This window comes from Rhagoletis zephyria, unplaced genomic scaffold, assembly GCF_001687245.7.
Source record: "Rhagoletis zephyria isolate East Lansing unplaced genomic scaffold, Rhagoletis_zephyria_1.1 Rzeph_scaffold_00048, whole genome shotgun sequence".
NCBI classification, from domain to species: domain Eukaryota; kingdom Metazoa; phylum Arthropoda; class Insecta; order Diptera; family Tephritidae; genus Rhagoletis; species Rhagoletis zephyria.
This window is the reverse complement of record NW_016157132.1, coordinates 403,241-430,296: the sequence shown is the minus strand read 5'-3', so window position 1 is coordinate 430,296 and position 27,056 is coordinate 403,241. Positions and strand designations below refer to the sequence as shown.

General features: G+C 37.3%; 3 protein-coding genes across 7 annotated transcripts in view; 2 read left to right on the top strand and 1 right to left on the bottom strand.

The window, feature by feature from the left end:
* Ppn (proteoglycan-like sulfated glycoprotein papilin) overlaps positions 1 to 5,622 on the top strand; it is a 72,601-nt gene extending 66,979 nt beyond the window's left edge. Inside the window, exons 10-19 of one of the 5 annotated variants that reach the window (XM_017622608.1) lie at positions 9 to 179; positions 403 to 1,496; positions 1,572 to 1,755; positions 1,859 to 2,053; positions 2,152 to 2,322; positions 2,705 to 3,288; positions 3,413 to 3,563; positions 3,748 to 4,203; positions 4,358 to 4,633; positions 4,701 to 5,622. In XM_017622608.1, coding sequence (XP_017478097.1) covers positions 9 to 179; positions 403 to 1,496; positions 1,572 to 1,755; positions 1,859 to 2,053; positions 2,152 to 2,322; positions 2,705 to 3,288; positions 3,413 to 3,563; positions 3,748 to 4,203; positions 4,358 to 4,633; positions 4,701 to 4,864 — 3,446 coding nt within the window. In that variant the 3' untranslated portion in view covers positions 4,865 to 5,622. The remainder of the gene's footprint in view (positions 1 to 8; positions 180 to 402; positions 1,497 to 1,571; positions 1,756 to 1,858; positions 2,054 to 2,151; positions 2,323 to 2,704; positions 3,289 to 3,412; positions 3,564 to 3,747; positions 4,204 to 4,357; positions 4,634 to 4,700) is intronic. The other 4 variants (XM_017622616.1, XM_017622631.1, XM_017622621.1 and 1 more) reach the window with 4 other exon arrangements.
* A 643-nt stretch (positions 5,623 to 6,265) lies between these two features.
* LOC108367894 (uncharacterized) lies at positions 6,266 to 7,500 on the top strand. Its single transcript, XM_017622597.1, has 4 exons — positions 6,266 to 6,459; positions 6,571 to 6,891; positions 6,970 to 7,070; positions 7,169 to 7,500. The coding sequence occupies exons 1-4, from the start codon at positions 6,388 to 6,390 to the stop codon at positions 7,395 to 7,397; spliced, it is 723 nt and encodes a 240-aa protein (XP_017478086.1). The 5' UTR covers positions 6,266 to 6,387; the 3' UTR covers positions 7,398 to 7,500.
* A 3,057-nt stretch (positions 7,501 to 10,557) lies between these two features.
* The window catches only part of Dhc98D (Dynein heavy chain at 89D), a 154,703-nt gene continuing 138,204 nt past the window's right edge, over positions 10,558 to 27,056 (bottom strand). The window contains exons 54-58 of the mRNA XM_017622557.1: positions 17,864 to 18,004; positions 16,367 to 16,471; positions 14,727 to 14,828; positions 14,042 to 14,188; positions 10,558 to 10,838 (exon numbers count right to left, since the gene is read on the bottom strand). Coding sequence (XP_017478046.1) covers positions 10,692 to 10,838; positions 14,042 to 14,188; positions 14,727 to 14,828; positions 16,367 to 16,471; positions 17,864 to 18,004 — 642 coding nt within the window. The 3' untranslated portion in view covers positions 10,558 to 10,691. The remainder of the gene's footprint in view (positions 10,839 to 14,041; positions 14,189 to 14,726; positions 14,829 to 16,366; positions 16,472 to 17,863; positions 18,005 to 27,056) is intronic.

Genomic DNA, 27,056 nt, shown 5'->3' with positions numbered 1-27,056 from the left:
CGAAATAGATTATTGCTCGCTTCCTAAGCAACCCGGTGATTGCAGTGAACAACACGCGCGCTGGCACTACTCGGATGCGGACAAGAAGTGCATGCCCTTCTACTACACAGGTTGTGGAGGCAACAAAAATAATTTCCCATCCCAGGAGTCGTGCGAGGATCATTGTCCCAAGGAAGTTGGTAAGGCTGTTGTAAATTATTATACTCATATACACACACGAACACGCAACCACCACCCACACATGAAAATACACATTTACATATTTGTGGCAGCCGTCGCTTTCATTGTTGTTTCAAGAAGATGTTTCCATATCATCGACATTCCCATTCAATAACGCCCTATAGTTGAATTATTTTTTTATTCTCACACTTTTATTCCTTTTCGTGTTAATGCCTTAAATAGCCAAGGACACTTGCGAGATACCAGCCGAGGTTGGCGCTTGCACAGATTATACTGCCATGTGGTATTACGACACCAAGGACGAGCGTTGTCGTCAATTCTACTACGGCGGCTGCGGCGGTAACGACAACAAGTTCCCCACCGAAGAAGCTTGTCTGCAACGTTGCGAGAAGAAACCTGAGCCCGAAGCTGAACCAGAACCAGAACCCGCACCGGCACCAGCGCCCACCTCGAAGGAGGTCTGTCAGTACAGCGCAGATGCCGGTGACTGCCGTGCCTTCATACTGCAGTGGTACTATGATGGAGAAGCCAAAGCCTGTCGTCAATTCTACTACGGCGGCTGCGGTGGCAATGCAAATCGCTTCAATTCTCAGGATGAGTGTAATCAACTCTGCGCCATACAATCTCCCCCTGCTGCGCCTGCTCCTGAGCGCCAGCCAGCGCCACAGCCTGCACCAGCGCCAGTAACTGCGAATGTTTGTGAAACTGCATCGGATCCGGGCGACTGCGATAACTATGAGTTGAAATGGTATTACGAGAAAGACGAGGGTCGTTGCACACAATTCTACTATGGCGGCTGCGGCGGCAATGAAAATCGTTTTGAGACCGAAGAAGCCTGTAATGCACGCTGCGTGTCACCACTGCCAGATGTTAATGTGCGCTTTGGCGAAGAGGAGCCGGCACCAGCGCCAGCACCTGTGCCGGATTCGCGCGAAGACAGGGGTTGTACGCTACAGCCTGATTATGGCCGCTGCTCCGACAACAATCAGACACGTTGGTACTACAATTACGCCGACGGGCTGTGTGACGAATTCGTTTATGGCGGCTGCGCAGGTAACCAGAATAACTTTAGGAGTGAGGAAGAATGTCAGGATCAATGCTTTGAGGTGCAAACGACCTGCTCACTGCCACCACTGCCGGGTAGATGTAACGAACATATTGTACGCTGGTACTACGACGAGCGCGATAAGCGCTGCTACGAATTCGAGTTCACCGGTTGTCGCGGTAATAGAAACAACTTCGTTACGGAGTCGGAATGCCTGCAATGGTGCGGTAATGAGACACCTCAACAGCCACAGCCAGGAACATCGGCGCCGGTAAGTGGGCGCTAAGAAATAGTTGTAGGTAAATTTCAGGTATTCAAATGCTCCACATTTCGCCTTTGCTTGCAGGTCTACTCGGTTTGTGATCTGCCTGTGGAGCACGGTGATTGCGACAACAGCACTGCGGCATGGTTCTACGATGGCGAGTCGATGGCTTGCACAGCCTTCTCGTATTCGGGTTGTGGCGGCAATGGAAATCGCTTCGAATCGAAGGAGCAATGCGATCGCCAGTGCGGCGATTTCAAGGGAGTCGGTGAGTACTCTAAGAAAATTTTAATTACTTACGCTGAGTGTTTTTTTGCCTACGTAAGAAATATATTTATGCCAATACTCAAACAAATATTTACGCCCGCTAGATGTGTGCAATGAACCAGTGGAAACTGGTCCATGCCGTCAGTGGCAGACTCGTTTCTATTACAATAACGCGTCGCGCACCTGTGAACCATTCACTTATGGCGGTTGCGAAGGTACCGGCAATCGTTTCGGCGAACGCGCAGAGTGCGAATCAGTTTGCATTTTAGGTCAAGAACCAAAGACGCGCGCACCTAAAGGTAAACATCGCTTGTGTGTAGTTAGTGTAGTCGGCGTGTTGCGGACGAATTTTTGGAAAAATTAATTTTAAATATTTTGTATTGACTTTTCTGAGTAGATATTTGTAAGCTGCCGGTACAGATTGGAAGTTGCAACGGTACGACGGCCTACGAACGCCGATACTACTATGACGACGAGCGCGGCACCTGTGTATCCTTCATTTATTCGGGTTGCGCTGGCAACCAGAACAATTTCCGTACATACGAAGCTTGCTTTGACTACTGTGCAAGTAAGCGCATGCCACACGTGACACATCACACATTTTGGCACAATGAAACCTCGACGCACCCATGCATCTGTACGCACCCATGCATTTAGCACTGATTCATACTATTTTACGCACTTTCACGAACTCCTATATTTCCTGCTGCACTGCATACGAACTTTGTTAATTTAGAATATCTTATTGGAATGCATAGCTTAAGTTTTCTCACCACTCTTGCTTGTTATCTACTTGTTCTTAGATTGAATGCACTTTCGTATCATTTCCATAATTGTCTTGCACGTGGTAATGGGTTTTCCTGTGGGAGTCCTTTGGCACATAAAAAAAATATATTTGCACCTATCTTCACCACCCACGCTAATCACTAACTCTTCTTTTCTTCCCACAGGAACCGAAAATACGCCCGAAGCCAACGAGAATGAAGTCGAACCCAACCCATGCGACACCTATGAGCATGAATGTCGTGCGCTGCGCTGTACATTCGGTTCACGCCGTGTTCCGGTGGAGAATAGTGATTGTACGCGCTGCGTTTGCGAGAATCCTTGCGAGCGTCACGAATGCCCCGAAGGCCAGCAATGCGCTGTCGACGTGTCAAGCGATGCATCCAGACAATTCATGCCCGTCTGCCGCGAAACCAACAAGACGGGCGAGTGCCCACATCTCAGTCAGCCAGAAGAGGAAAACTGCGGTCGCGAATGTTACACCGATGCGGACTGTCGTGAAGACAACAAGTGTTGCAGCAATGGTTGTGGCTTTGTTTGCGTGCGCCCAACGCAGCCAACATCCCGTCCACGGCCCCCCACTACACCTGCGCCAGCTGTCATCTACCCAGGTGATGTACAGGTTGCACTGGAACCCAAGAAACCGCAAGAGGTTGATGTGCAGGCCGCCGTTGGCGGAATCGCTGTGTTGCGTTGCTTCGCTACTGGCAGTCCACCACCGAATGTTACATGGTCGCGCAGCAATGTGCTGGTAAGTACGGCGGGGAAAAGCTCGAAATTTATGGCCTTCACTATGCTATCAATTTACGCATGTTGCGGTTGAGTTTATGTCTGCGTTAGTATGAGTATTTTTTATTTACGCGCTCTGCCCGCAGATCGACACCAATCAGGGACGATATGTTCTGACTGCCGCCGGTGATTTGACGATTGTGCAGGTACGTCAGACGGACAGCGGCTCGTACGTGTGTGTAGCGTCCAATGGCCTAGGCGATCCAGTGAGTCGCGCAGTGCAGCTGGCAGTGACAGGTTTGCGACTATCTCTATTTTAAGCACGCGGTGTTGGTTATACTAATATGGTGCATGTGTTTTTTGTTTTATTTACATTTTTTGCATGTTTTGCATCTGCTAATGCTTGTCTTGCCTTGTCTAACAAAACGCACTCAAATAAAAAAAAAATGCTTGCTTCTTATATGCATTCGCAAAAACGTAGAGCCAAAAGAGATACCCGCTTACGTTTATGGCGAAAAGAATGCGACACAAATTGTTAGCTTGAATCGACCAGCGCAGGTGCGTTGTCCGGCTGGTGGTCATCCTGCGCCGCATGTCAGTTGGTGGCGTAATCGCAAACGTTTGGGCTTGATAAGTGATCGCTTCGAGTTGACGCGCGACTATTCGCTAATGTTCCGTTCCATACAATTGACGGATCTCGGTCCGTATACTTGTGAAGTTTGGAATGGTTTAGGTCGTCCGACGTCCATGAAAGTCGTGCTAAAGGCAGTGGGGCCAGCACGCGCCGTGACGAACGATGAAGCGCCCTATCTGCAATATATCATAGATCCAGCACGCGCGCCAGTCACTCAACGACCCTCGTATCCATACCGCCCACAACGACCACAGCCACCACCGCCACCAGTGTATGTCGCACCACCGCGCCGACCCCAAACGAGTAAGTACGATGGGCTGCATGTGGGCTAAATGCTTGCTGGGGTTCCTAGGTTAATCGTTAAATTTGTTGCATGTGTTTAAGAAGTTGCTGTCTGTGTAGAATATATTTAGGACCTTAACTAATTCGTTATTTTCGCTTTGCACAATTTGCACAGTGACCGCGCAAGCTGTGCTTGCATTGGATCCCAGAAACACCTATAGCCCGGGCGCGTCCATTGCGATGCAGTGCTCGGTGCAAGGCTACCCCGCACCGAATGTGACCTGGACAAAGGACTCGATACCGCTGCAGGCGGACGAACGCATACAAATTACAGTTGAGCCACATACGCTGGTGATAAACAATGCCACACCCGAGGACACTGGCATGTATGGTTGCACGGCGAGAAACTCCGTGAGTTATAACACCAGCGAAGAGCGCGTCACCATTGAGTGTAAGTAGTTTCTCATCTTTAATGCAGTACGCTAGTAATTATTGTAAAATTTTTTTGTTTTCTGCAGCCACGATACCGATCCATCCGGATTGCGTAGATAATCCATACTTTGCGAAGTGTGAGCTGATTGTCAGCGGTCGCTACTGTGGTCATCGGTACTACGCTAAGTTCTGTTGCCGATCATGTACGCTAGCTGGCCAAATAACGTATCCACATCCGAATGCCGTGTAGATAGAAGGCTACCTGAGTGAATATTTAAGCGGTCTAGAGCGTGCTTGATGCTTTACTCTACGAACATGTATTTTTTAGCTGTCTTTTTGGCGACAGCGTTTGTGCACAAATCAGTTAAAATTCCAAAAGAAAAAAAAAAGAAAAATAATTAACAGTACTATTAACATTTAATCGACGCACAAATTTAGCAAACTAGTACTTTCCGCTCTAAAATTAGGTATTAAAAAAAAATAAAAATAAAAAATTGAAATGATTTTCACACTTTACACGCACACTTTTAGCTGACTCAGCTCGATCAAAACGAGCTGCAAGTTTTCAGCTATCCTCAGCTTAATCACAACAACAGCAACAGCTTCAAAGTTTTTCGCTCATGTCAACACATACACAAACACACGCACAAAAAATGCAAATACTAAGAAGAAGAATAGCTTTTATACATATACAACTACATACATACATAAATTTATAAAATAGAATTTTAGTTTTTAATTTGTTCCTATTTATTGTGTCCGTTTGTCCGGTTCGGATAAGGCAAACACATGCATGCATACTACATACCGAATAACTGTAAATATGTGTGCCTATTTAGAAATCGAAGGTCACACGCACACACACTTACACACACACAAACCAATGTACTAATACTCATATAAAACGATCAAGAAGGATTTTACTCATAGACGATTTTCTGAGTTACCTTTTTGAAATTAATTTTAATTTAAACGATATGTTTTGTAATTACAAAGTGCCTTACGATTTTATTTTTATTTTTTAATTGTACGTAAATAGTAGAGATTTGTGCATTGATACATATGTATGTATGTATGTATAAGCAATCTAAAAGAAAATGTTGAAAAAGTTTTTGTAAATAAACTAATGATGTAAAAGAGTATAATGATGTAAAAGAGAGTTTTGTTTTCGAGAATTTGGACTAAAAATTTAGAATGAACTCAATAAATAAGTTGAAAACATACAGTTTTTGCTTGTTTGGCGGAGGATGAATTGATCACAAGATTCACATACAGTGGATTCATGTAGATGAAGACGCATATCATATTTCTTTTTAGCAAATCGTTAGATTTCGGCTGGCAAATATTCACATATGTACAATACAAAGCGAATATTGAAATAATACCAAATATTATAATTTTGCGGCGGAAACATAGGAGCAGTTGTTATCCAGTACTTGTCGGCAACATTAAAAATAGTGGGCCGAAGTTATCTACCAAATAGCTGTTAATAGATTCCCTTAACAAAAAAGTACGCCGTGCACTTAAAATGTTTGTTATGGCAATGCTGTACGCTTGGAAAAATCAATATTTTCACAATAGTAAAACTTCCCTTATACGCTACGCGTACAGCTGTTGGTGATAACAGTGTGGACATGCGCAGTAACCCAGCTGCATTGGCATTCTGTCATATTTAATGCCATTGTAGCCACAGAAGGAAAAGCAAATTGCATTCAAACAAAAGATATTCCCATTTTAGAAAATTGATTTGCCAACAAGTTCAAGGCGACAAAAATGCCTATGATGGAGGATAGCGGCATCGATAGTGAGGACAAGCAATCGAATACCTGTGAAGGATCTCCAGCGGTGAGTACTATATGTAATTCTAATCGTATGTGCATATTTACTTATGTACATACATAAATACATACGTTTTAGACAATGGAAATATTTGCAAAACATTTGCATTCATTACAGCAAGTGGCACAAAAAATGACAGCACCAGCAACAACAACGACGATTGAAGCATGCGATACGTCAGCGGTTAGCCATATGGCTGATTTGGATGTAGTCTTCCGCGGCGGCGGCGGCGGCGGCGGTGGCCAAGTGTTGACAGCGTCAACGTCAGCGACAAGGACAACCGTCACCAATGCAACAGCATCAGCTGGCGATAGCGATGATAGTACAGCGAATAGCGCACAGCCAGCATCAAACACCTGTCGCATCCTGCAGCGCAAGCTGGAGCTGAAAGTGGAGCGAGCGAAGCGCAACTACAGCCAATACCAGCAGCAGGAACAGGTGAGTTGACAAGTTTTAAATACGTTTTTGTAGTAAAAGCTGGCATATTGATTTGGTTATTTCACTTTCGCATTACAGGTACGCAAATCACAATCTGCGAATCTCATACCAATTAATCGGTTGCCCATACCAGGCGATTCGGAGCAGAAACCACTTGTAGATTATAAGTCCGATAGCAGGTTTGTAAAAATGATGACTCTACTATAATTTCAATTACCTACATACGTACGTTCAACACGAAAGATCGATATACAAATATTTTGTTTCTGCTTTGCAGCGAGGAGCCAGAGGAAATTTCTTTTTTTCCTGCCAAAGTGAAAAATGCGCATCGGCAGCGCAAAACGGAACTCAGCGACACATTTAGTATACAAGAAATGACTATAGAATCCGATTTGGATTCCGATGATAGCGGATCACAAAATCTTGAGCTGTTGCCACCGCTGCGCAAGTCGAATTTTCTGGAGAAAGTTAAAATCTGTTTCGGTTGCAGTAATCGAAGAAGTTAACTGTGGAAACTTTAAGTAGGCGACAAAATAGTACTCAAAATAATGCAATAAATACTGTTGTAGCCAAAATGTACACAACTACCACAAAAGAAAATATACAAGCATATACAATGTATATATGTATATGCACACATACAAAAGTGCATATATTGTGATTTATTAATAACTAAGTGAATCTGTAGTCCCATTTTAAGGGCGTTTTAATTTATTGAGGGATTCAAAAGGTATCCCAACCGCCGTGTTTTCATAACCGGTAAATCACATTGTGAAGCCCCTCATTATTTGCAGGCTTGATGTTGTCACGAAAAGGGGGTGGAGGGGGGAGGACCTACAGTTTACAACTGTTCTTCATCGGAAATTTGTCATTGCCTGCCGGGGGTGGGCAAACTGGGCTCGATCACAGATCCTAGGGAATGGGGTACCGCGCACTGCTAACCTCTATACCATAGCGGTTGCCGTATGTCATGACAACCATGTTGAATAATTTAATAAGTTTTTCAAAAAATGGTACGAATGGTACGAAGAACGTGGACAATATTCAAAATTGTTCGCGTGCACGCCGCTCATATCTCTCTCCATTTTGGAAGAATTCCGGACTGATGATTCCACCAAAGCAAGAACCAAAAAGTCAGTTTAGTTGAATGCAATGGTTGTTTGTGAATAATTTGTGTATTTTCTTCCCACCAGAATCGACAGCAAATTATTGCTTTGACACCACCGCACGACAATATATTTTAATAGATTTTTCTCTGTGACGTTACAATTTTTTGAAAGGATTTTGAAATCTTTAAGATATTGGGCCGTATGCATAAAAATTAACCAATTGTGTTTTATTAAAATATCTTTCACTTAACTTTATTTGAACAAATCGAAAAAAGGTCTGAAATTTTAAGAAACAAGTTCTTCCAGTGAAATTTAATGAGAACTGAAGTAGGTTGGTCAACCCAACAGGATTGTTAAGGTTCCCACCTGCGCTAAGCCATATTTTGCCAGTGCTTAGAGATATGGGCCCTTGATAAGTAGAGCTAGATTAGAGGTACCATAACCTCTTCTACCAGTAAGATAACTAAATCCGACCCCTTTCTGGCTAGCCATATCGTTCACTTGGGCCGTCTTGTTGCTACTATCCTCCGAGATGTCGGTAAAAAAAAGCGTTCAGAAAAAGCACTATCCTTTCACTCCTTCCTTGATGGCTATATCGTTCTGAAGTTTTTTCTTGAAGAGAAGCGAAGCCAGATGTAGTCTAATTTTTCTCTAATACTTGGATCATTGATAGAAAATGCCCATGCCCGTGTATTCATTATTTCCATAGAGTCATTTCCTTCAAACTCAGCAGAACTTTTCGCAGCATTCAGCTTAACAAAGAGATCGATATGGATATGGACTAACTGCTCCAGTAAACGTAATCCTGCATAGTGATCTTCGTACCTTCTATCCACAAAGCCAATAATCTGTAAGTAATATTTGGAGAATTATGGCCTTATCCTGGAAAACTAGAATTAAAAAAATGTTGTATCAAATGAAAGAGGACTGGAATAATACAGAAATAACGAACGAAGGTTACCACCTCTATTTATATTTTTTTTTTATAATTTAATACAAAAGAAATTCATATACCTGAATTAAGGTTTGTTCTATGGTAATTAAATAACATTTACCAATAGGTGACTTTCCTCGTTAAGATATTTCAGTTTTAAAACCATTTTAGTCCTTTTTAATTTGATTCCAAACTTGTTTAATTTGGATAAGCGGTTTGTTTATTATCAGGAAAGTACTTTTATTGCGGCCTTAAAAAATATTTGGCCAAGTTTAACGCTAAAAAAAAATGTTATTTTCGGTCCCTGGTTTAAATAAAAAAATGGGCAAGGCTTCAGAATTTGTATGTTCTATGTGAGATGTTCGAACAATTTAGGTAGCTAGACTTACTTCTGCATACCTGCTTTCGGGATCTAAACCACTAACTCGCTTAAGTGTGAGGCTGGAATTATTTTATGTTGAAAATCCACAAAATTACCAATAAGGGATCATTTAGAAGCCCTTATTTTTAATCTCTTGAGTCCAGAAACTCTAAAATGCTCTAATCAGTGAAAGCTGAGAGCAAGGGCGTAGCCAGGTAGAAGCAGAGGAAGACAGCTGTACCCCCTAAAACTTTCAAGACGAAGTGGAATTTTAAAAATTTTATAGTAAGTACCCACTGGGAAAATAGGTAAGCACCTTACGAGGTAAGCCATGTTTTCTTTCAGTTTTTAGTACCAAAATTGTCATCATGGCCAATGTCATCTACTAGTAAAGCACAAAATGAATACCTCCAACGACACATTACGTTGTCAGTTGCAAAGTAACGTGCAGCCGAAGTTATCTCCAAGCGCCGAACTACTCCGAGCGACTTCTCTGCATTACACGTAACTTACTTTGTAAAGCGGCTCAGAAGTATGTCTGATACCAAATGTACATTCTAAATTCCTAATTACATAAGGCGGCCATGCCTTTGTAAAAGTACGTTCGGCAGGGAAATGGCAATGACTGCCAGGTGAAGAGTAAGTTGCTAATAAGGTATTATTACGTGCTCCTAATTCCCACTGGGTAAATAAAAATATTGTTTGTGTGCGTAGCCGAGTTTGTAAATATACTCTCCATTTCCATATGAAGCCTGCGTGGAAAACAAGCTCAAACGCACCACTTATGTCGTTAGTTTGTCAAGCCTTTCATACTCACGACTTTCTACCCCCCTCCTTTCTTCTTTTTTTAAAAATACTTTTCCCCTTCCTCGCTTTTTTCTGTTTTTTTTTTTGGTTACCTTACCGGCCCCGAGCTTAGTGCAAAACCCTTTGCTGGAAGAGTTTCTTTCGGTATAAATATTAACTTTATCCCTTGTACATAAGATCCTGGCTACGCCCTTGGCTTGCAGCAAGTGACCCCTGGGAAGAGTGGCTACCTGCTTACTTCCCATTTCGGAATAATTTAAGGACCATTAGAAAACTTCGACAAAAAGCGAATAAGCTGACCGTGCCCAAAGAATTGAATTTAGGTTTCAAAACAATTTAAAATTAGTGAAACATTTAAAATTTTTCATTTATTTTGAGGCCTCCTTTTCCAAGAATTCGCGCAGAAAAAGGTTTTACTTAAAATCAGTCTCATATGTATATATTTATTAAACTAAAAGAAAGTCATAAATAACTGCACACAAATCTAGGAAATTCACGTCGCACACGTAATACATAAATAGTAAATTTAAAAGGTTGGGCAGAAAACAAAACAGAAAATACATACAATAATAACAATATATGAAAATCTTCAATCTCGATTGAGGGTGAGACAAACACCTTGCAATACCCAGTGGCTGATGTCCTCTGTTGTGGCCAGGTCAGCTTCAAAAACCAGTCCCACACCCATAGCATTTCGACGCAGCGAAGTGGTATAAACAGGTGCGCGGAAAGTATTCTGAATGAGAAGTTGACGAAAAAGGAAAAAATTCCAATAAAAAACAACAACAGTTACATGTTTAGAAAAGTAAAAATTATGTTAATGAGCAAATGAATGCGAAAAACAAAACGAAAGTGATTAAAAACCCCCCGAAAAAAATTTAACAAAATGAAAGCAGATGAGTGTTAAATGTTTTTGTGGTGAAAAAGAGGCAAAATAAGTTCAGAAAATGAGAAAATGTTGGTATATAAGGTGAGGAAGATGTTACGCTTTGGGGTGAGCCGAGAATGTGCTTAAAGGGACTAAGTGAGTACAGTGGACGGACGGTTCGGGAGAAGATGGATGGAAGTGTTTCCGGTAAATATTAGTAACTAATTGTCCCCTGTAGCTAATGTAGTAAAAGTTAGATATATTAGTTACATGTGCATATACATATGTAACTACATACATACATATATTCATGTAGGTACATACAGTGATTGCCGAAAGTATTTTGTATTGATTTTAATTTTTTCGATATACAAAATGTTTTTCATGGTACATTTTTTTGTTACTTTTTATAAAAATACTAGCGGACCCAGCGAACTTCAATTTTATTTTATTGGAACATTTTGGTCCAAAATTTTCACCAACAATTCACATTGACGACTTTGATTGATGGGTGGGTACATTTATTTGCTCTGTTTATGGTTTTGTGGCCGTCAATGATTTGTCGTTCCATAGCAAGCTTAATCACACACCGCTGATCAATTTCGATATCAGAGTTGCCAACGAAATAAATAGCAAGAATTTGTTCCTCGTCATTCGTTGCCGATGGTGGTGCCGAATTCGCGACGCATTTCTCGAAGCTGTTCATTAACTTGGACTCGTGTCTGAGCGATCTGACCTGCACGGCAAATCGCAATCATTTTTAAACTGCGACTGCGAGGACCGAAGTTTATTCTTCAAATTGGCGGCATAATGGTTTTCGAACACTGGAAAATAATTCGAATTACTTATCTTCGACGCAACTGAGATGCGTCTGTAAATCGGACCGCAAGGATTTACAACACACTCTAACCTAACCTGCATAATTTTATAGCATTGATAAAATTTTGAGCTTATGCAACCATTTATATTGTAAAATTATGATCTACATTAAAAAAAATTAAAAATTTCCTATACAAAATCTATGGAAAATAAATTTTTTAAGAATTTTCTAATTTTTGGGTATTTTTTTCAGTCTTTTCACTGTAAGAAGTTTCCTCGGACAGAGACAAACACAACACGGTAGACAGCTTACAAAGAACGATCCGTTCTAGAGTTGTTCTCGGCCTTATGTAGACGACTTTGTTTTATACATATATTTAGAGATTAAAACTTGTAGATAGTTGGCAACCATCAACAAAATTATCAGTCGGGCATTTAAATTCCTTTAATTCAATAAACGCCTTGCAATATTTTACTATAGATAATTTTACATAGATGGTAACCCTATTCAAAAATTGGTATTTTTTACCTTAAGCGGTGAAACTGGCCCTCCAAATGGTGTTTCATTTATTAAACCTGATGGAGTCTTATGGAAGATATTAAGCTGGATTGACAGGATACAGTGCTTTAGGATTTTAAAAACACTGTTGTTTTACTAAATGAGCAAATTTTAACAACGTGCCTACTTTTCCTCGTGCGTGGGCTTTTGCTCTTCAAAATTAGGTCTCAATCATTGAACAAAAATACCTTTGAGAAATAAGTCTATGAGCAAACCTAACGAGTTGTTACATATTTCGACAAAAACGTCTTTTTTTGGGTAGAAAATGGTGGTATACTTATCTTAGAAAACTCATAATCTTCAGTTTTGTATAAAGAACCAGATTTCATCACGAAATTTAATATAAATGAAAACTTAAAAAAATATATACAAGACAAGTGAAAAAGTATAAATTCGTGCGAATCCGAACTTTATATACCCGGCGCAGGTATCAAATATCGACTTTTCAACTTTCTCTAAACTACCTTTGCATGATAATCGGGACTGTTTCAAACGTTTTCGATAATATGCTGAGTTAGACTTAATGATATAATTGAATAAAGTTTGGTAGAAATTGATAAAGTGGTTACCGAGATACACCTTTGTAGTCACTGTAGCAGTCTTATTTATTGTTAAGAGATTGTTGTAACTATTAATTTGATAAATCGGTAACCGATATACACACTTGGGCGCCGCGCCCACTATCCAAAAAAAGTTAATAATCTAATTTTCTGCTAAGTGGTTATTGCAGTCACCGATTTTAAGTGAATTAGCTTAAATAGTTACTGATTTATCGCAGTTTTCCCGTTTCTGTAAATTACCGTTATATGTAAGTGGGCGTGGTCATTGCCCGATTTCAAAGATTTTCAACAGTTTCCAGGCAAGGCTCGTACGGAGTTTAGTAAGGATTGGTGATGCGGCTACTGAGATACAGCATTTTATCAAAAGCGGTTTCAAAATTTTATCATAAAAATTTTATGATAATAATTTTTACCAAAATTAATTTATTTATATATTTTTTTTTCATCGATTTGGTTATGGAAATTTGTATCGATATTGCTATCGCTATTTTTGGAGATTATCGATATAATAATCGGTATTTTTATCGGTTTTGTTAAAGATTTTGTAATCGATATTATTAGAGATTTTTTAAACAATAGTGCTATCGATTTTTTGTCGATATTTTTATGGATTTATCTATCGATATTTTTATCGATTTTGTAATCGATATTTCTATCAATCTTTTTTACCGATTTTATTATAGGTGTTTTTATCAAATTTGTTTTCGATTTTATTATCGATATTTACATAAATTTTTTTTCGATATATTTATCGATTTTGTTATTGATATTTTTATCGATTGAATGGTCTAAAAATCTATACACTCCAATTTTTTGTAATACATCCGATAAAAAGGTGGAAATTTTGATGAAAATTTCATGAATTTTCCTTACTTTTCTCCAAAGTTTGAAATTTTGATTTAAATAAATGGTTTTAGTTGTAGAATGAGCGATATCTTTGTAAATACTTAAAGAGAAAAAATTACCATGAAAAGCCTTTTGGAGATCGCAAATAAAAAATCAACGCAAAATAATTCTGTTAGTCACTTAGCATACTATATGCATATATGGCAGCATGTGCAAGTACTTGTAACGATATAAGTATGCAATGCGAAAATCTAACTGCACATAATTTGGATCTCCAGTTTACTCACCTGTAATTTGAGGCGGTGCACTTCTATCGGCACCACAGACAGAATAGGAAGTTCTTCCACCAATATTTTAGGATGTGAGCGTGCGAGTTGCATAATATCCATGTCCCAACGTGCGCCCTCCAGGAACAGACCTTGAATATAGCAGCCCTGCGCATACACACAACCAAACATGGCAGCGGTAAAGGCAGTTGTCAACAGCATTGTTGTAATTGTTGTAGTTGGCGACGATGTGCGCGTGGTCCGTCATTGCGGTGGAGGCGAAATTTAACGAAAAGCGGTCACGAGCAAAAATAAAGTAAAAAAGAGATTTTTTTTTTTTTGTAAAAAGCTTCTGTAAATACTCGTAAGTGTGCATCTGTTCGTGCGCAAGCTTATTTGGATGCTGCGTTGAACGGATGGGTCAGCGCAAACAGAATTTTTAATTGCGAAATTAGAGAAGTTCAGGTTGTAGCTGACTTTTGTGAGCCTGTGCCTGATACATATGGAAATCAGTGAAGCTTTTACCGTAGATGGTTGGATGATATGTTGTAGTCACAGAACTACAAAAAAAAGCTGATGAACGAATCAACGACCTGTGCGCCACATGCGCGAGAGTTTTCCCAATACTTTTTTTTTATTTCACTTATGCATGTGCAATTTTTTTTTTGGCGGTTTTGGTTGTTTGTCGTTGTACATATGTACTTACCGTTGCTGGCCGCTCCTCCACATCATCAGGATCCAAGTAGCTGGTGACGCAGGTATATAAGGTGGATCTGTCTAGCGGCCAACCATTTTTACGACATGCCATCTGCGGTTGATAAGGCAAAGAGTTTAAGCAAAAAAAGTGAGTTATGAGAGAGTTTTTAAATATTTAGTATTTAATATAATTTCGTATAATGTACATTTATTTTTGCAATATTATTTAAACCAGAAGAAGTTTTTGATGAAATTTGATGGAAATTTTGACAGAGAGTGGCAGGCCCCGAAAGTATTTTTTTGCCAACATTTGGTAATAATTTTTGCAATGACTAGTGCGTCATTCGCAATACTGCGTCGCGAAAATCTGGTGCTGGTCACTTAATGTCTTTTACCGCAGGAAGGCTCATAAGGATATTTGTAGGTTTAAATTAAATGAATGTGGAGTGGGCCGGAAATTGCTGGCGACAAAGCTAGACATTAGTGTATTTTCATACCAAGAATGATAGAATACAAGATTGCGCCGATCAGAGAGGATTTTTGAGAATAACTTTTGTGTGACGTCACACTGGTGCAATTGCGAGAGAGAAATGCCAAAACGTGAGCAAGAATGGAAGAAGAAGAAAAAATGTTGCAAGGAAAATGTAAACAAGATGCACCAGTGTGACGTCATGCAAACGACGATTCTGTCAAATTCGTTAAGAGAGGAATAGCGGTCCGAGATCGGCGCAACCTTTGTATTCTCTCAATCGTGTTTTCAATCCATAGGACAGCACGCTACCGTTGCTTATGCTCAAGAGACACTCCACTAAAGCTGAGTGTTGGTGTAACTTGGGCTAACGCATTGTAAGGATATTGTGTTTTAATCGAAAGCGGAACATGCCTCTCGGTACTTCAATCCGAGGTTTTCGCAATGCAAAAGGCTGTGGACTACGTGGTAGAAAACAGAGAGCGAGTTTATATGTCTAAATACTTCAAACCTAGTTCAGTAATCTAAGTCTAGACCAAATCATGCTGAAGTAAACAACAACTTGTTTTACCCTGGGTGCCAGATCATTCGGAGTACCTGGTAATGAGACATCGTCAGGCTCAACGACGGGGCCAGAACAAAAGGAGATGTGGGTTAGCTGTTTGGATCGGCGAACTCCACCAATAGTTTATTAGCCCCATCCTTTATGATGTCTCAAAATTGTACCAAGTAACGGCTGGGGATCTTTACTTATACTGCATTAAATGGCCGTTTAGTGGCTGGATAAAGCGATTTCTGACTAAACAGTACCTCAATGTGGCTTCTCTATAAGACGCTAGCTAGATGGAAAAAAGAAGTCTTAGTAGTGCCAGTCTAAGTAAATTTCCAGCACGCAGTTTTATATGCTCTCAAATTCCGCCTGTTTATTAAAACAAACGCTTGAAAATATATTCAATAAAAAAACTTTAACATTTTCTCTAACGTCAAAAATTCAATATTTTAATTTTTATCTCTGATAAGCCTCTTTAAGCGCGCATTAAATAAACATTTTTCTTCATATTTTTATTTTTCGTATTTTTTACTGCTTTTTTCTAAACCACTGTTTGCTAGCCACTTTTCGTATTTTTTTTCTTTGGCTTTTATTATTATTGTAGTAGTATTTATCACAGCGCATAACTCACCTGCACCAAAGCGGTTAGATAACTTTGCGGAATATGTAGACCAGACAACCAGATCACCAACGGTTCACCTGACATGGCCCAATACTTGAATTGTGTCGAGCGATTCTGCAGCAGGTGCCCAAGGAAACAATTCATGCAAACGGGAAAGACGGAAACAAAATAAATTATTAATAAATTGTTTTGGTGATGGCTTTGGATTTTTCTCCGCCATTCCTTTGAGTTTGTTGAGCCGTTGAGCTACTTAACGGTGCTGAGCGTTTGTGATTGATAGATGAAACTGGCCGACCGCATATTGATGGCAAAGCCATTTACCATTACCGTAGTGATTAATGAGCGCATATTAACAGTTTTCGGTAGAAACGGTTAAAATAACAAACGGAAATGGCTGTGGGCTAACCTAAAAAGGGAAGCGGGAGCACTGAGCAGTCACAGCACAACAACACTGAATGCGAACGTAATATCACATTGACCCACAATAATATTTTATGTAACATAAATAAGTGGATTGTTTATTTACTTTTGCTTTTCTGATTATGCATATGTGTATACGCACTTATATGTGTGTGTACATTAGACTGCATCCTCAATAAAAGTTGCGGCTTTTTAGCTGGGATTACAAAATATATATATTACATTTGAAGACGTTCACCAAAATAGTTCGAAAAAATATTCTGATTTACGTGAGCTAGACCGATTTGAAAATGCCCCAAGAAAATTTACAGTTTTATGAGTAAAAATGTTTGCTTACAGGATTTTATGACAAAACAGTTTAAGCTTAAAAAATTTGCATAGAAATATTAAAAGATATTTTCGACGGAATCATAATAATAGATTTTTGATGCTGGTTTTTAACTTTTTTTCACAGATTGGTTTAAGCAAAACTTGAATTAATGAGCCAAAGCTATACCAAACTCATCTTTTGTTATTTCTTTGCAAAAAAAAACCTCAATTTCGTCCCTTTTTTTCCAAATATCAGCACATTTTGTGCAAATTAAAGCTTTAAGTGTTTTATCATCTGAGGTATTAAAAAAAAAACTTAAAAAATTGTATTCATAAAAAAAAAAAATTAGGAGGTATTTTACATAAATCTTAATATTTTTCCGAAATACTTTGTTACAAGTCTTAAAATATAATGGGTTTTATAATTCCAATGGAAAAACAGTACCGATTTTTTTTTTATAGAGAGTGATGCAGTCTAATGTTCCTACATACATACACACATACGATTGGGTTTGTGACGAAGTTGATGGCTGCGCACAATCTCGCTCCTTTCTCAAATTTGCTTTCTTCTTATGAAAATCGTTAGCACAACACCGTTCAGGCACTAAGCCAAAGGCTGCCGCAAAAAAATAAACAAAAACATGTATCCAAAGGAAAAAAATGTATGTGGTTCGTATTTACATACATATATGTAAATATTTTAAATAAAATAAAAACTTAGCTACGGCCTGTGCAGGTTGCAAGAATGCAAAATGCATTTCTGCATTTAATCTTCACCTGCAAATGTTCCATCCAGCTACCGAGCTGCTTGCATGTGTCCGGCGCCAGTTTGCGCCAATCGCTTGGCAACAGTCCATTGAACAGCGAATTGGCGATATTGTCCAGCACATTGTCCATTCCGATTTCGCCGGCGATGGCCTATAAAAATGTATGCAAACATTAATGTCAGATATAATAAAATTATACTTTTCAATAAATATTTTATTTTTCACAACACTTTTCACATACTACGAAGGCACTGTGGGTTGAATATGGTGTTTTGCATACAAATCATACTCAGATTATTACTTTCATTTTACTAAATACTAATATATTTACTTATTTTCGCAGGAGTAAGTACTGAGAAAAAAGTATTTTGTAACTTTCGATTAGAGAACGACTTCACAAATAGCCAGAATTAAAGTATTACCTAGTATTTATCCCTTCTTAAACATCGTATAACGAAGTAATACCGAGAAGTTTCACAAATCTCGAAATAATACCAAAACCCAGAAAAGTCACAAAACATAAAATAAAGGAAATTGCCAAAAAAGCCCAAAAGTTCTTAAAAATCCCAGAAAGTAAAAGAAAGGTATTCCAAAAAGTCTTGAAAAAATAAAAAATGATCCGAAAAATGAAATGTTTCGAAAATCGCGAAACATTTCATTACATCGTCAATACTCAAATAAAAAAGCTTAAATTACCGGTAATTTTTTCTTGTCTTGAACTGTTAGAAATCTATTAAATTACAGAGTACTTTAGTATTTATCGCTAACAAATAATTCAATACTTAGTGGCGTTTTTGTTTCTAAAAACTTCCGCCTTTTGATTGCGCCATGTTTTATTATAAGGTAAAGGCACAGAAAAGTTTCTGTTCTTTATTTAAAATCTCGCACTCTATTCTCTGCCCTTTCCAAAAGATTATGGCCCTCCGTGGTGCAAAATATGTTTGATTAAAATTAAGATTATTAGGACAAATATTAAGATAAAAAAATGCGATTGACATTCAGATTGAGATAATTGTTTATTGCTATACATAACTTCCACTTCGTTGGAGCCTTTGGCATGAAAAAGGGATTGAGTCGAGACATACAAATAGAGTATATTTAAATATTAGTAGGAGTGCCAGATTCTGCCAAAATTCGACCGTTTTCTAATTTTTTTAAGAGCCTTGGAGAGGTTTTCCAACTTAGCACGTCGTTTAAATTATAAGCTATAAAATAACACAGTTCCCTTTCAGATACATCAAGTCATGAAATAAATTTTTTCGCATTTTTTTGTGTGTTTCAATTGCTTCTACACGCGTCAACTAATAGTGAATTCAAGTCATTTTTTCTTTAATTGGGAAGCAACTCGGCAGGACTTGAAAATTGCCGATATGTTCGAGTTCTTCGATTAATTTCGACTATTTGATATATATCGATAATTCGATGCATTTAAATAACACTAAAAGAACAAAATTCTATAATCCGATGGATTTCGATAACTTATATCGATAAGTTGAGAAATTTCACTAACTTGACAAATTTCTCATAAATTATAATAGCTCAATAATTATCCGTAAATTCCGATAACTCATTAAATATTGGTGAATTTGAATAATTCGATACGTTGCGATAACTCAATTAACATAAATAAGTCGATAAATTTCGATAACTATGAACTGCGTTGATTCGATAAGTTTCGTAAATTTTAAAACTGTCGATAACTAAATATTTTATGCCTGAATTTATTTCCTATATATTCCTATCGATAAGTTTCAATAAAATTTCTTATCCTTACCCTATACTTTATGGATTTCTCAAAATTTCAATTTCGTTATTATTATCAATTAACTTTATCACAAAGTTCAATTTCAAACACAAAGTGAAAGTACGTTTCTACGAGCCCCAGATTTCGTAATTTGGGCAACATTCTCAATTCCAGCTTGACATCGTGATATGTTTCTCAATTTGGTCATAGAACAAAATGTTAGCTGAAATTGTGTTCGAGTCTCATGATTTAACAATAAAAGGTTTGCTCACTAGTGACGTTAGACACACACAAACCCATACACAGTGCCTTTTTAAGGAAGCCAATTTTGTCAAGAGGGAGCGAGAAAACTGTTTTCTGAGCAAACCTTTTATTATTGAATCATGTTCGAGTTTCAATTTGGATGAAACTGAAATTTTTTTTTTATAGCAACTTGGAGGTTTTATAGCTTTGAATGATTTATGTATATGTCTAAAATATTATTTTTTGGTAAACAACTGTGATTGAAATCGGTTGAAATTTGTCGTGTGAATATTTACAATTTCAAATTGAACTTTAAAACAAGATGAACAATCCAAATTGAACAGGTTGTAACAACAACTACATATATACATAAGATAATTGTTAGCGTATTAATATATAAATAGATATAAATGACTAACATATATATGAGTCAAATGAATCGTTTCCATACGACCGTCAGAAGTGTTACTGTGAATTTTATTGGGAACCAACACAAATCAGCTACGCTAACTACCGGATTCCATACGACAAACATCGATTCGTAATAGGGGATGCAAGCATTTATCGCGCTTCGCACGTATTCATAATAGGGATAGATAGTTAAATGAGCTGACTCTTTGGACTCAGTTGGAGTGAAATCGTGCTGATTTCGTTACAGGATCCCTAAAACTGAAGTAGACGCAAGAGCTATCCGCAACGCCCTTCTTATGCAGAGAGAAACCCTACATTTTTCAATGCCAAAGAACTGAAGCATGTATGTAAGTGTGTATGTATAATATTTGAGGCATCTGGGATAAACATAGACCTTACCACGTAAGCATTTTAGTTATGATAAAAAGCAGAAAACTTCCGGCCGTTTCCACCTAAATACAAGCATAGCAAACTACCGAATTACGGTATCAAAACTATTTAAAACATAACTTCCCATTGTGAAAATGTCTTTTCGAATCTATGTATTTGTTTCACTTTGAATCTCATGTATTATCGCCTCACTGTGCCCCGCCAGCGTTGTGATTGGTAACGCACACAGTTGCAGTCAACGTTGCTACCAACGAATAGCAAAAGTAGAAATTGCAGCGGCGAAATTCTTCCATAACGAAATTGTGGCACAATGACAGCAAACGGTCAGTCATTTCAATTATTCACAGCAACAGCGGTGATGGCATCGGCAGCAGAAACTAAACGCCAAAATAGCTAATAACATTTTTGATGATTATTTCCGTCAATAATGTTGCATTTGCGTGTTTGCGTAAAAATGCGCATTTCCGTACCAATGCAAATGAAGTAGAACATCGCGTGACAACAATGTGTGTGGCCTGCACGACACAGAGCCAAAATTTTGTGTATTTAGGAGCACAGAAGGTCTGATAGTCAACCATGCGCGAAATGGCGAGCAATAATAGTTTGTACGCAAATTTATGTGTTTGCATTTTATGATTGTTTAACTGTCACAGTTCACTTTAAAATACATATACATATGTATGTATGTATGTACCTTTGGATTTGATTTATTTTATTTTAAAGGCAAATGAGTACAATTTAAAGCGTTTATGGGCGTGTTATGTTAGACAAAAAAAACTTTAAATTTTTTTTTTGTTTAAATCATGTTGTGTCTCTTGCGTAATTGTCTGTTATATGCTTCCTAGGAAATGTATGCATGTACTATGACCTAAATATGTATACATTTTTTTTCGTGTACATCCAGTTATTGGTGCAGCATTTTGGCAACATTTTTGGCAACTTTTTTCTATTATCGCTGCTAGGGTTATTTATTTGTTGTCATCACCGACAGTGCTTACCGACTTCCATAAACGAAACTTTTATTTTCCGCCTTTTGAAAACATTTGCTTATAAATAAAATTAAATGTTCATCTACTACCCGTATGTAAGCAGCATGTATGTACGTATGTATGGTATCGGCATTAGAGTCGGTATTCTCTAAACATACATATGCAAGCGATTATGTTTTTGTTTTCCACCCACTGCAGCACAAACAAATCTATTTTTTAGGTTAGAAAATTCAATTTTCTGAGCACTATTCTTTCTTTTTTTTTTGCTGCCTCTGTTGCTGTCATGTCATGTTGTTGGCGCAGTAAATACGCTTGCAAATGCAAATGCACAGTGATGGCTCAGCGAGATGTACACACTGTTTTGACCATAGTAAGCCAAACTGGGAAAGAATTGAAAATATGTACGTATGTCAATGTGCTTCAGCACAAGAATTTTTACTTTTATTCTCCCCCAGAGAAAAAAGATATTCTCAAAAATATTTATATTGAAAGAAAAGAGGTCGAAATCGACCTAAATATAAGTACATAGAATAATGATGCACTAATATTCTGTGAAGATTGTTGGCGCTCTTCACGCAAGAATAATTCTGAAGTTGACAAAATAGCTTAACAAAGCTTTTGAGTTATAAGTACAATTCACTTGCTGAGTTGGGAATGTGGAAAATATGACTACTATAAAAAGCAATCGTTAAGCCTTAAAATGCGTTAGATGCGCCGGAAAGAAATTTCCCAGATGAGTCATTTTTTTTTAATATCACTCCCTTTTGTCGCCAGAAAAAAGAAAAGCTAAAGCATTCCTTGTATTTATTTCTATCAATGGCGTTCCATAAACAAGTAGAATAAAATATAAATCAAGTATTTGAACAATTTTAGACTTAAAACGTTTATTTAGGTGAAAAGGTATCAAAATTACTATTTTTTTTTATTTTCACTCGAAAAAATCATAATTGAGTTTTTTTTAAGCTTTGGGAAGTTTTCAAATAGGATGCTCAAAGTAGAGGCAATAAAAGTTGACATCAAATATAAATTATCTGTAAAGTTTCAAGAGTGTGTCATGAAAAAAATGGCAGCCTCCAATCACCTACCTGTCACAGCTATTTTGTAATTTTTGAAACTTAACGGTTTTTGGTTTTCGTTTTAAACGTTCTTTAAATTGTTAACATTAAACGGTGAAAATGTACCTCTTGCCAAAACGAACCAATCTAGATTAATAAAACTAATGTGCCACCGTGGTGATGATTTGCGAAGCAGAAGTTCCAAATGTAAAATTTTTATTGGCAAACTCGAAGTTAATTTTAAAATTGTTATATATGTATATAAAGAAATTAATATATATCGATGGTCCTCTGCAATAACGACACAATTCAAAATTCAAAAAATAAAAACTCTTACTACTGGTAAGTGGCTGATGTATCTAATCCCTGTCTAATCGGGGTATTATCCTTGCTTACATTAACAGTAAGGATTACCACAGTAAGTAGTAAGGAGCAGACAGGAACATTTATTAAGCTTTTAAAGCTTACAACATACAACAATACGACACTTACGACACCGTTGTTAATCCGTCAAATTACTTTTAAATAAATTGATTATGGTGATACGGGGCGTATACGTTACCCATCCAACATCTCAGAAAACTTTTCAAGAACGCCCTACCTCAGCATTGGATTGAAGAATGCCCTATTTCAGGGCTTGATGTTTCACTCCGCCGTCGATACGAGCACCAGCTGTTATTTTTANTGACCAAGTTTCGCACTCAGTTTACTTTATTGGACATTAAACCAACCACACGAATGCGTACAGTGCGTACAGAAGAGAATATTGCGTCTGTTTCTGAGAGTGTTGCTGAAGACCGTGAAATGTCGATTCGTCGCCGTTCGCAGCAATTGGGTTTGCGAAACACATTTCGAACCGAACACTGATTTTGGTAATAAAATTCAATGATTTGCAAGCGTTGCTCGTTAGTAAGTCTATTCATGATGAAATGTCAAAGCATACTGAGCATCTTTCTCTTTGACACCATGTCTGAAATCCCACGTGATCTGCCAAATACTAATGCATGAAAATCCTAACCTCAAAAAAATCACCCGTTAGTATATCTTTTTTAAGTAGATAGATAATGCTTTGTCTATGCTTTGTCTATGCTTTGTCTATGCTTTGTCTATGATAAGTTTTTGTCGGAAAATATACTAACTCGTAGTATTTGCTCATATACATATGTAATACTCCCATATTGCTAGTACAATATTTTCCGAAGCTGTTTTCAATTCAAAATTAAAACAAGCAAATTTTAAGTAAAAAAAGAACCGACTTCGATTCGTATATACAAATTTTAGAGCACCGTTAATTTCTGCACCATTCAATGATCGGCCTTAAACCAATTTCGTATGGGACCACCTAAGAGATGCCACCTTTGTTAAAAAAAAAAAAAACAAACAAAAAATATTGAAATCGGTTAACGTGGTCCAAAGTATGCAGTAACACACAAAAAAAAAATATTTCGACGAATTGATAACCTTATCCTTTTATGAAGTCGGTTAAAAAGACAGCATATGACAAATAATTATTAACATAAAATCAGGTGTCATACAATAACAGGGAATTCACGAAACAAACCAAAATTTTATGGCCTCCTTCAAGCCGCATGCACTGCAGCCAAAGTAAAGTTGTAATTTTAGGTACATACTCCTACACTCTACGAACGCGTAAACAAAAGTCGCCGAGACACGTAAACTTTATTTTGGGTCGCAGATTAGGAATCTATAAACTGGTGTTCTAGATCAGGTAATTTTGCCAAAATATTTTAATTTTAAGTTTATATTATTTATGAATGAAATAAAATTAAACTATGAGTAGTATTCTTTCCTGGTCATATTTCATCCCTGTTAAAATTACATTTCGGAAACGCAGTTTTGTAGCTCATGCAATTCTAGTATAATAAAGTGCAAGTTTAATGTCGCTACAAAATACCGTTAACCGGAACATTTATTGCTGTATCTCAATTTGTCATATATTTCTTGTTATAAAAAATAAATCACTCACAATAACCTTTACAACAAGTTTTTGGCTTATCTGCATTGGTTAGACTTTTACTTGATTTGTTGTTTTTTTACGTTTCAAATTGACCTTTTGCTTTATTTTTTGCTTTAAATGCAACGGTATGCAAGTATGTTAAAAATACTGAGTGAAGTGCTTTGGTAGTTTGCTTCTAGTTAGTATAGTTTATTTATTGAAAGGAAGAAGATGGACCGAAAATCAAGCATGGAACTCCGAAAATTACTTCGTTGCATTTTCATCATATATTTTCTCTTAATTAATTAAAATTACTAACTCCCTTTTCAACAAAAAAAAAAAATTGCATAAATAACTGACGTTGGCCTATATTTTCGTTAGCGATTCTATTTCTCACAGTCATTAACCATAAGCTCCCTCGCATAAATCGCTTTCACAGTGATATATCACAAAAAATAAATGGTTAATGATAGAAAATTATTACAATGTGTTTAATGTGGACCAGTTATTTTCGGTCTCTGATATTTACCGTACTTTCGTTGCGTTTATAGTAAGATCAATTACGTTTCTGATTGATTTTAATATTTTTTCTCCTCAGTGTACTGTGATGTAAGCGCCTAGCCGAAAAAATCTCCCATAAAAAATCATCCACCCTAATGTGTTATATATACATAATACAATTAAAACAAGTAAAAAAGTATAAGTTCGGGCGAAACCGAATTTTATATACCCGGCGCAGGTATCAAATATCGCCGTTTCAACTTTATCTAAACTAACTAAAAGCGTAAAAGTCTAATTTATATTTAAAAGATTGTTGTAAGCGTCGTCAGTCATTGAAATATTGGAGTTTTCGTATATACGAAATTTACCGTTATACGGGAAGAGGGTGTAATTTTAGTCCGATTTGAGTAATTTTCAACGAATAGCTTTTCCGTTTCAAGGTTATTATTAAGCGCACCGAGTAAATTTGGTGGAGATTGATAAATCGGTTATCGAGTTACACATTTGTGGTCACAAGTGGGCGGCGCGCAGTGTGCTTTTTGAATACCCCATGCAAATTAATCGTAGCGATTTAGACATGAGGATAAAAAAATGGTTTTCAGAGCAAATGTTATTCCCTTTCACGGAAAAATACTGTAATTGACCCACATATACTCCTTGACCTTAAAAAAATTGGTCAAAACTAGTGTTCTTAAAAAAAAAAAATATGCAAAATCCACCGGTTTGTTCCAAACAAAATTTTTTTGTATGTTTTATTACACTAATGTTATAAATTTTAGGACGAAAAACTCGATTCCACCGTTTAGGAATCGAAAAAATTTCAACACCTCAATTTAAGAAACACACATTACACTACCTTAAGGAACGCCAGCCGTTATCGACATGTCTTCTGAAGTGAAATTAGATACTTTAACAGCAAATTTTCTGTTAGTTATGTATGATTCAAATCTGTGTTCGTATAGAAAAGTAGCTTATGTCGAAAGGCTGGCTTTAGTATAATGCGGCAATCCCTTTATTTTTTAAACGGCAAGGAATTTTTTGATGAGACCTAATAAGAATATTGACTTGCTAGTATCGGAACTATTTCTTCCACTTTTATTTGCCGAAAGTTGTTCAACGGCTTAGCGCCAGTGAGTCATTCGCAATCGTATGCTGCGAATGCCGATTTATACTAAAGCCAGCCTTTCGACATAAGCTACTTTTCCATATGAACACAGAAATATTTTGTGGAATTCCGGCGGCAACAATTTTTTAATTTTATATATAAGACCGTCGCACAGTGTATTATTTCCATATTCTAGAAAATATTAATTACATTATGTCGCCAAATTTCAAAACAACGTCAAAAATGTTTTTAGAAATGTCTGCTAAAGACGAAACAATAACAATTATAAAATTTAAACCAAAGTGTACGGCGGGACGGGATTCGATTTGGAAGATTACCGAGCGCAGTATTATTTAAAATTGTATATTTGAAACTGAATCTCAATGTTTAATTTGTCGGTGTTTTGTGATTTATGCAACAATTGCTAAAATACCATTTTCGTCTTATTTTTTTAGGTATGTTCTTTTTAATGAATATACATTTTTGGGATTTTAGTAAACTAGGACTGAGTATTTCATGTTAAAGTAAAACGATGTTAATTTAGATTTATTTTTAGCAATTTATTAATTTCATTAGACCCGCAAACTCGTTATCCGCCACTATTCGATAAAGTTTGTATCTCAGTTTATTTACCACTCCTCTTTGACTTAAACAACACAATCTTAGCTGCTGGAAAATGCAGGTTTTGATGAAATTTTTATTTTTCAGGCCTACTAGGAATTTCATTTTCTTCGAGTAATTTATTTGAATTTCATCTCGGCCGAGACAAATTCTTGTATTTCCGCTTTGAATAGAGAAAGCCTAATTC